Source organism: Chlorocebus sabaeus, chromosome 16 (assembly GCF_047675955.1).
Source record: "Chlorocebus sabaeus isolate Y175 chromosome 16, mChlSab1.0.hap1, whole genome shotgun sequence".
Classification (NCBI taxonomy): Eukaryota; Metazoa; Chordata; class Mammalia; order Primates; family Cercopithecidae; genus Chlorocebus; species Chlorocebus sabaeus.
Window position 1 is genome coordinate 66,725,510 of NC_132919.1, and position 10,520 is coordinate 66,736,029.

A 10,520-nucleotide genomic window follows, 5' to 3' on the forward strand; every position below is an offset into this window, starting at 1 on the left:
GGTGTCAAAGAGACCAGCGGAGATGCAAATCTCAAGCCTCACTATAAAAACTAAAGTCTGACGGCCGGGCGCGGTGGCTCAAGCCTGTAATCCCAGCACTTTGGGAGGCCGAGATGGGTGGATCATGAGGTCAGGAGATCGAGACCATCCTGGCTAACACGGTGAAGCCCCATCTCTACTAAAAATACAAAAAAATTAGCCGGGCGTGGTGGCAGGCGCCTGTAGTCCCAGCTACTCGGGAGGCTGAGGCAGGAGAATGGCGTGAACCCAGGAGGTGGAGCTTGCAGTGAGCCGAGACAGTGCCACTGCACTCCAGCCTGGGCGACAGAGCAAGACTCCGCCTCAAAAAAAAAAAAAAAAAAAAAAAACTAAAGTCTGGCTGGGCATGGTGGTGGCTCATGCCTGTAATGCCAGCACTTTGAGAGGCTGAGGCAGGCAGATCATGAGGTTAGGAGTTCCAAGACCAGCCTGGCCAACATAGTGAAACTCCGTCTCTACTAAAAATACAAAAATTAGCTGGGCAGGGTGGCGCACGCCTGTAGTCCCAGCTACCCAGGAGGCTGAGGCAGGAGAATTGCTAGAACCTGGAAGGTGGAGGTTGTGGTGAGCTGAGATCACACCACTGCACTCCAGCCTGGGCAACAGAGCAAGACTCTGTCTGAAATAAATAAATAAATAAATAAATAAATAAATAAATAAATAAAAAAAAAAGTCTGGCCAGGCATGATGGCTCACGCCTGTAATGCCAGCACTTTGGGAGGTGAAGGCAGATGGATCACAAGGTCAGGAGTTCAAGACCAGCCTGGCCAAGATGGTGAAATCCCGTCTCTACTAAAACTACAAAAGTTAGCCGGGTACAGTGGTGCATGTCTGTGATCCCAGCTACTTGGGAGATTAAGACACAAGAATTGCTTCAACTTGGAAAGCGGAGGTTGCAGTAAGTTAAGATCATGCCACTACACTCCAGCTTGGGTGACACAGTCTTTTTTTGAGAGTACTGAGGGTGAACAAGCCAATTCTTGTCATGGACGATAACTGTTTTTCAGAGGTCACAAAAGCTCTGCTATACTAAACTGCTGGATCACGAGGTCAGGAGATCGAGACCATCCTGGCTAACCCGGTGAAACCCCGTCTCTACTAAAAAATACAAAAAAACTAGCCGGGCGAGGTGGCGGGCGCCTGTAGTCCCAGCTACTCGGGAGGCTGAGGCAGGAGAATGGCGTAAACCCGGGAGGCGGAGCTTGCAGTGAGCTGAGATCTGGCCACTGCACTCCAGCCTGGGCGACAGAGCGAGACTCCGTCTCAAAAAAAAAAAAAAAAAAAACTGGAATGAGACAAATGTGTAAATTCCACATTGAGTTTGTTTGGCAAGTTAAGACTTTGACTTTGCAACTCCAAGGTAAAATCAAATGCTGTTCAGAGACCATTTTTTGAGACTCTGTCTCAAAAAAAGAAATAAACAAACAAACAAAAACCCTAAAGTCTTCATAAGTGAAATCATGGAGGATATAATCCACGTAAAGGGCTTAGCACAACGCCCACTACATAGCGATAATAGTAACTTTTACTAAACACTTAACCATAGTGACTCCTCAGTTGCCTCTCAGAGCAGTTCTAGAAAGTTGTTTTTTTTTTTTGTCTATTTTTTTGAGATGGAGTCTCTCTCTCTCGCCCAGACTGAAGTGCAGTGGTGCTATATGGGCTCACTGCTACCTCTGCCTCCCAGGTTCAAGTGATTCTCCCATCTCAGCCTCCCATGTAGCTGGCACTACAGGGCCACGCCACCACGCCCAGCTAATTTTTGTATTTTTACTACAGATGGGGTTTTGCCATGTTGGCCCAGCTGGTCTTGAACTCCTGACCTCAAGTGATCTACCCACCTCAGCCTCTCAAAGTGCTGGGACATTTTTCAGGCTGTGGAGGAATTCTGGTTTAGTATTTTTGGCGCTCTCAATAGAGAACACCATATTTTGTGTCCCTTAAATGTAACAATCACAAGGACGACATCTTTGAGGAATGAGAAGAGAGGCTTGAAGGGTAGATTTCAGATAAAAAGCTAAAGAGAAAGAGTTAAAGCAGCATCTTCCTGAAGTTACTAAATGTATGGCTCATGAATCTATGGGCTCTATAGGGAAAGGGTTAACTGCCAACTCAGTAAAGCTGGAGAATTTTAGTGTGAGCATATTAGTTGAACAATGTGAAAAATCAGCAAAACTGCTTTGCCATGAGCAGCGAGTCCCTGAAATAGGCTCTCATTTACTTTCCATTTCTTCTGCTTTCCAGTCTCTTCTCTTTGAAGCAGCTCTTGATTAGTTTCTTTTTAATTGCCACTTAATTGGGAAACAAAATTAGAACACTTATTTGATATCAGTGATGAGGTTTCTCTTTCCATTCTGCTTTGATCTAGTTTTGAAAAACCAAAAGTTGAAGGGAGAAATTAAAAAGGAACTAAAAAGATTTCTTCTTTCCAAGAGCTAGCTGCAGCTATAAACCATCAAATAAATATGGAAAGAAGGACTCTTGGAGAAGCTGAAGAAAAAAACAAAAGCAAGTAAGGCTAGCATTAAGGAATGTATTTTCAGAAAGAGTTTTCTTTCCTCCTAAGTTTTCATAAGGGATAATATCTCGTAACCAGGAAGTGAGGAGAACTTATAAAGAATCCATGTTAACCTGTCCCAAGGAGTAAGAGAGCTGGATGGAGATGAGACACCTCTTGTCAGAGGGCTCTTGACCCATGCTTACCAGGATCTCAATGATACTGAAGACATTGCAAAATAAATTCTGAAAGACTCCTGGAACATAATAGTCTAAAAGTTCTTTTTTGTTCCAAAACACTCAGACAAACTTCACTTATTATCCCCACATTAAAATCTGCCAACTGATGAGATTTATTCTTTGGCAATACTTCTTGGAAAGACTCTCATTAAAAAAAAAAAAAATCAAATTAAACCATATAGATGAATCACGAAGTACAGGGGGATGCTGCATAAAGATTATCTTAGTCTGACTGTCCTCTAAATTGTTCAGGATAATTATGCTAGGCATGTAACTGGGGGAAATTGAGTGCAGTAAAAAACAAACAAAACTGGCTGGGCGCAGGAGCTTATGCCCACGATCCCAGCCGTTTGGGAGGCCAAGGTAGGAGCATCACTTGAGGCCAGTAGTTTGAGACCAGCCTCGGCTAAATAGTGCAACCCCATCTCTACAGAAAATTTTTAAAAAGAAAATTAGCCAGGGATGATGGTGCATGTCTACAGTCCTAGCTACTTGGGAGGCTGAGGTGGGAGGACTGCTAGAGTCCAGGTCAAAGGCCGCAGTAAGCCATGATGACAGCATTGTACTGGGCAACAGAGCAAGGCCCTGCTTCCAAAGTAATAATAATAATTTAAAAATTAGGCCGGGCGCAGTGGCTCACGCCTGTAATCCCAGAACTTTGAGAGGCCGAGGCGGGCAGATCATGAGGTCAGGAGACCAAGACCATCCTGGTTAACATGGTGAAACTCTGTTTCTATTAAAAATACAAAAAATTAGTTGGGCGTGGTGGCGGGCACCTGTAGTCCCAGCTACTCAGGAGGCTGAGGCAGGAGAATGGCATGAACCCAGGAGGCAGAGCTTGCAGTGAACCGAGATCATGCCACTGCACTCCAGCCTGGGCAACAGAGTGAGACTCCATCTCAAAAAAAAAAAAAAAAAATTAAATTAAAAATTTTTTAAATAGAAAAACTGAAGAGATGCATCCATACACATTACATATGTATGCATGTATACATATATACGTATTGTATACATGAAGGGTTTGGGGTTGTTTTTATTTATAGAGATGGGGTCTCACCATGTTGCCCAGGCTTGTCTCGAACTCCTGGGCTCAAGTGATTTTTCCGCCTCAGCCTCCCAATGTGCTGAGGTTACAGGCGTGAGTCACTACACACAACTACATGAAGTTTTATATTCATCAAATGTTTATGCTGATTTAATTATGGAGGAAACACAAGACTAGAAAAATCAAGAATTAAACTCATATACAAAGAGACATAAGAAATTAATACAACTGGCTGGGCGTGGTGGCTTACACCTGTAATCCTAGCACTTTGGGAGGCTAAGACAGGCAGACTGCCTGAGCTCAGGAGTTCGAGACCAGCCTGGGCAACATGGTGAAACCTCGTCTCTACTAAAATACGAATAATTAGCTGGGCGTGGCAGTGTGCTCCTGTAGTCCCAGCTACTCAGGAGGCTGAGGCAGGAGAATTTCTTGAACCTGGGAGGCAGAGGTTGCAGTGAGCCGAGATCATGCCACGGCACTCCAGCCTGGGCAACAGAGTGAGACTCTGTCTCCAAAAAAAAAAAAGGAAATAATACAACTGCATTTCCCATGAATCCAGTACATGAATTTAGCTCATTTTATTAGCATAGAGCACTGTGACTTTAGTTCCTGAAAAAGAGCCCAGGAAGCTGGGTGTGGTGGCTCATGCTTACAATCTCAGCACTTTGGGAGGCTAAAGCAGGAGGATCACTTGAACCCAGGAGTTTGAGACTAGCCTGGGCAACATAGTGAGACACAGTCTCTTTAAAAAAAAAAATTTTTTTTAAATGGCCGGGCGTGGTGGCCCATGCCTGTAATACCAGCACTTTGGGAGGCCAAGGTGGGCAGATCACAAGGTCAGGAGATTGAGACCATCCTGACTAACTCGATGAAACGCCATCTCTACTAAAAGTACAAAAAAATTAGCCAGGCGTGGTGGCAGGCACCTGTAGTCTCAGCTACTTGGGAGACTGAGGCAGGAGAATGGTGTGTACCCGGCAGGCAGAGTTTGCAGTGAGCAGAGATCATGCCACTGCACTCCAGCCTGGGCAACAGAGCGAGACTCCGTCTCAAAAAAAGGAAAAAAAAAAAAGGGCCTAAGAGAATAAAGGTTAGCTTGAACTATGATTAACCTTTATTGTATATTACACATTTTAGACTCTCTAGCATTGAAAGGAAAACTTCTGTCAACTCTTACATGATTTTTGAGAAGATTTTAAATATTAAGTAAAGACAAAAAACATTTCAAGAAGCAAAACACAGTGGAAAGCTTCCACAACAAATTGGAGCTTCTTGATTTCTGTAGGTATTTCCTTTTTTTTTTTTTTTTGAGATGGAGTCTCACTCTGTCACCCAGGCTGGAGTACAGTGGCACAATCTCGGCTCACTATAAGCTCTGCCTCCCGGGTTCACGCCACTCTCCTGCCTCAGTCTCCCGACTAGCTGGGACTACAGGCACCCGCCATCATGCCCAGCTAATTTTTTGTATTTTTAGTAGAGAAGGGGTTTCACTGTGTTAGCCAGGATGGTCTTGATCTCCTGACCTCGTGATCCACCCGCCTTGGCCTCCCAAAGTTCTGGGATTACAGGCGTGAGCCACCGCGCCCAGCCTCTGTAGGTATTTCATAAAAATTGTAGTAAGGCTTACAATGAGAATTATTTGGGGAGAGAAAACGTGTATGTAAGAAAAATCTGACATCCTCTCACTTGGTGAGGGGAGATAAAACTCCACTAATATTAAGCTAGGTATTTTAATATCTGCCATTCATTCATACAGCAAATATTCACTAATGCCCACTAAGTGCTAGGCATTTTGAAGACACAATCCTGTTTACATGCACCTTACTGTCAGATGAGACAGGTACCAGACACATTAAGAAACATTACCAAATATGTAGTTACATTTATTGTTATGATAAAAGCTACAATACAGCACGTGATAAGAGCAGAGGGACAAGCTAGGAGGTTAGGGAAGATGTGAAGAAAGAGGAGGAGGGAGGAAGAGGAGTGCATTCCAGATGTTATCTCATTTAATCCCTATAACTCTGAGTTAAGTACCTTTCCCAAGGTCACAGGACTATTAAGTGTCAGAGCCAAGCTTTGAGATGAGATTTTCAGATCAGAGGCTTGCTCTGTCGCCCAGGCTGGAGTGCAGTGGAGAGATCTCAGCTCACTGCAAACTCTGCCCCCTGATTTCAAGCGATTATCCTGCCTCAGCCTCCCGAGTAGCTGGGATTACAGATGCCTGCCACTACGCCCAGCTAATTTTTGTATTTTTAGTACAGATGAGGTTTCACTATGCTGACCAGGCTGGTCTCAAACTCCTGACCACAAGTGATCTGCCCACCTCAGCCTCCCAAAGTGCTTGGATTACAGGCGTGAGCCACCGCGCCTAGCCTGAGACCAGATTTAAATGATTCCAAAGTCCATGCTTTTCCACTGTGCCGTGCTACATTTTCCCAAATTGCTGCTTCTCCCCAAAACCATTTCCTCTTAAAGTTCATGTAAAAATGTTGACTCTCCCCCGGATTCTTAGTGCCAGAATTAGACTCTCTCCTCCAGACTAGGCCCTTGGTTTTTCACTGGCTCCCTCCAAACTCATTTTCACAGACCTTTAGATTTGGGATGCTAATAAACATAATTTTTTCACCCAGACCATAACCATGCACAGAAACACCACTGCAAACTGTCAACGTTTTTTTAAGGTTATTACTTATTTCTGCTACAAATAAAATAATTTTATTTGTTTTTTTTTTTTTGTTTTTTTTTTTTTTTGGGAGATGGAGTCTTGCTTTGTTGCCAAGCTGGTGTGCAGTGGCGCGATCTCAGCTCACTGCAACCTCTGCCTCCCAGATTCAGGCGATTCTCCTGCTTCAGCCTCCAGAGTAGCCGGGGCTACAGGTATGCACCACCATGCCCAGCTAATTTTTCTATTATTAATAGAGACTGGATTTCACCATGTTGGCCAGGATCGTCTCAATCTCTTGACCTCATGATCCACCCGTCTCAGCCTCCCAAAGTGATGGGATTACAGGCATGAGCCACTGCACACCACCCTTTTTTTTTGAGACAGGTTCTTGCTCTGTTGCCCAGGCTGGAGTGCAGTGGTGCAATCTCAGTTCACTGCAGCCTCCACCTCCCAGGTTCAAGCGATTCTCCTGCTTCAGCCTCCCGAGTAGCTGGGACTACAGGAGTGCACCACCACGTCCAGCTAAACTTTGTATTTTTAGTGGAGAGGGGGTTTCACCATGTTGGTCAGGCTGGTCTCAAACTCCTGACCTCAAGTGATCCGCCTGCCTCAGCCTCCCAAAGTGCTGGGATTACAGATGTGAGCTACCACACCAGGCCAATAAAATAACTTTCCGGCACACAGTTTTGCAAAGTGATTCACAGATTACAGGGCCCAAACCTAAGGACACTGGTCAGGACAACAGTTAAGAAGAGAAAAATAAAAGCAACTATAACAAGAGCAAAGAAAATGCCACACTTTCACTTCTGGAATGACTTTCACATTCACCAACTCTCATCTGTGATTCAGATCTCTACTCAGGAGAGCTTCACTTTCCCTTCTTCCTATTCCTACTTCCTCTTTCTCAGCTCTTCCATTTTTAGGAACATCAAACTTCAAAACAAGACTTTTATTACATTAGATCTGTTGTGAGTTATAGCAATAAAAACTAAATTTGGCAACCTTCCTATTCCTCTACATTCTTCCTGTGATTTTTTTTTTTTTTCTTTTGAGACAGAGTCTCGCTCTGTAGCCCAGGCTGGAGTGCAGTGGCGTGATCTCAGCTCACTGCAAGCTCTGCCTCCTGGGTTCACGCCATACTCCTGCCTCAGCCTCCTGAGTAGCTGAGACCACAGACACCCACCACCACGCGCGGCTAAATTTTTTGTATTTTTAGTAGAGACGGGGTTTCACAGTGTTAGCCAGGATGGTCTCGATCTCCTGACCTCGTGATCTTCCCCCCCCTGCCTCCCAAAGTGCTGGGATTACAGGCATGAGCCACTGCGCCCAGCCCTTCCTGTGATTTTTAATGCTGGTTGAAGAACATAAAAGCTAGGTAGATCTTTTAACCTAAGATTCACTACAAGCAGGTTATAAACCACTTAAATACAGTCATCCTTCACTGAACGTCAGGGATATGTGCTGGGAAATGCATGGTTAGGTGATTTTTGTCTTGCAGACATCATAGGGTGTACTTACACAAACCTAGATGGTATAGCCTACTAAGTGCCTAGGCTAAACAGTATACATTACAGTAACACGCTATACAGGTTTGTAGCCTAGGAGCAATAGGCTACCGCATGTTACTGAGTACTGCAGGCAACTATAACACAATGGTAAGTATTTGTGTATCTAAGCATACCTAAACATAGAAAGGATACAATAAAAATATGTACTATAATTTTGTGGGACCATCTCTTCTACACAATCCTTGGGCAGCGCATGACTGTAATACTTTGTTCTCCCCTCTATATAAGGTAGCAGATTTTTTCTTTTTTTTTAAGTTTCTACAAAGACCTCAATCTTCTACCTTTATATCTGGACTACCACCAATACTGCAAATAACAAGCTGCTATGAAATTCAGACTACCTCAAACTCAGCAAGTTATACACCCAAAAATCTCTCACGACTTTCAGTTTAAAAATACATCTACAAATATAGACAGGAAGATAGGGAGAGAGAGCGTGAGTGCCAGTGCCAGGCACTAACCATGTGAAGAAAGATGGATAAGCTGTGGCTTACAGAAGTAAAAACTATTTTGGAAAAAGAATTCAACATTCAAATGCCTGGTACGTTTCTTCATCCCTAGGAACAAATAGTAACTAATGGTAAGACCCTAAAGTACAGGATAGGCAGTATGGAGCCCGAGGATTCCAAATACTCTCCAAGAAGCAACATCGCTCATTTCTTGAAGCCTGGGGCTACTCTGCAAAGTTAACAAGGCAAAGATGTTCGAAGATCTAATTATATTAATATATTGTTCAGGATACTTATGACTGGAGCAATGGAAACTATGTAAATCAAAGCATTGTCATATCGTTAATTACATAGGGTTTATAAGGTGCGTTTATATTTTGGGATTCTCTCGTAGTGATATTTTACAATATAATTATATATACAGTTTGTATAGTCTGATGAATTTCCCCACTGAGGGTGAACTGCTGCGAAATGTTTTATTATTCGTTTATTGCTAGTCACGTTGCTCAAACAACACGTCTATAAGTAACGTTCCCTTTGAACTGTACTGTTACTAGACTGTCCTGTGTTGTACCATCGAAAACCATCGTCCAACATGCTCTTTTCCCAGGACTGGCCTGAAGCACACGAGTGGAACATAGCATAGAACTTTTACATAATAAAAGTACTGAACGTCTCCGGCCCTTAATATCCAGAGCACCCACCCTTGGTAAATGACAAAGGTAGTAACCAATCGCCAGGCAGGATCCTAGTGACTTAGCCAATAAGAATATGAGGGTGGTGCTAGACTAAGCTCCCGGTGACTTCCCCGCACCCCAGAGACCCAGGTTGTGGGAGGCTGGACGGGAATTGGACTCCGAGGATTTCGTTACCCCCGGTTGTAGCTGTTGTCCTCCTCATTCTCGCAATCGCTGCAGTGCTCATGACCGTTCCCGTTCCCTTCCATCATCTGCAGCAGCGGAGATGCCAGCGGCTTCACTGCTGTCTCACTCTCGTCCGCCATCTTGAGTTGCGAGAGCGGGGCCCCGCGCCCCGCTACATGGGGGGTTCCTATTGGACAAGGGGGATTTGCGCTGCATTCTGGGTTTTGTAGTTTTTCTGGCGAGGGGAGCTGCCACTAGGAGCGACTCTTTCCCAGGAAACTGACTGCAATACCCAGGAATCACCAGGGACGGCTCCGGTCGGGTCAAGGGGCGGGGCCACTAATACCCGGAAGCCTAGGCATTCGGCCACGCTTTGAGGAAAGAAGGGGCGCAAGGTTGGTGGGACCGACCCTTCGGAACCGGGCGGCCGCCTGGCATGCTGGGAGTTGTAGTTCGATGCTGGTTTAGGGTTTCAGGTGTGGAGGTTCCAAAATCCAAGGTTTGATTTCAGCCTGCCCTGGCCAGTGCCTGGGCCGCTGGGAGCCGTTATTGACTGCCGTTAAGGACCGTTACCTTTCCCGGGTCAGTGAAAGGGCCTGAGGCCAGCGGGTGTGACCCGCCTGGAGCCAGAATGCCCCAGGCCTTCTTGGAGTGGGCTTTTCTGCAAGAAGCCGAGTTGACTCCTGGCCGCCTTCCTCACTCGGGAGTCTGGGCAACCCCCGGTCATTGGCAGTTCAAGGTCTCATGAGAGGCAGTGGATTTTTGTGTGCGATGCACTGACCCTAAGCCAGGAGACCCTACTGCTAGGGAGGCAGGGCTCGCCGCATCTTGGCCTCCAGGTACTGATCTTCGCCAAGCTCTTTCGCGCACACATGGTCCCTTTAATTCCCCACAAGAATCTTCCACAACGACCTTTTTTTTTTTTTTTAAATAGGGTTGCCGTCTGTCGCCCAGGCTGGAGTGCAGTGGCTCAAGATCACACTTCACTGTAATCAAGCTATCCTCCCACCTCAGGCTCCCGAGTACCTAGGACTACAGGCGTGAGCCACGACACCCGGCTAATTTTTGTATTTTTTGTAGAGACGAGGGTCTCGCCTTGTTGCCCAGGCTGGTCTCGAACTCCTGGGGTACTCCTGGGGTATCTTCCTACCC

At 45.3% G+C, this 10,520-nt stretch overlaps 1 protein-coding gene across 1 annotated transcript in view; it reads right to left on the bottom strand.

Annotated features, from left to right (window-relative positions):
• NMT1 (N-myristoyltransferase 1) overlaps window positions 1-9,545 on the bottom strand; it is a 44,056-nt gene extending 34,511 nt beyond the window's left edge. The window contains exon 1 of the mRNA XM_008012364.3: window positions 9,378-9,545. Within this exon, the coding sequence (XP_008010555.2) occupies window positions 9,378-9,508 (131 nt within the window). The 5' untranslated portion in view covers window positions 9,509-9,545. The remainder of the gene's footprint in view (window positions 1-9,377) is intronic.
• Between the last annotated feature and the right edge of the window lie 975 nt (window positions 9,546-10,520).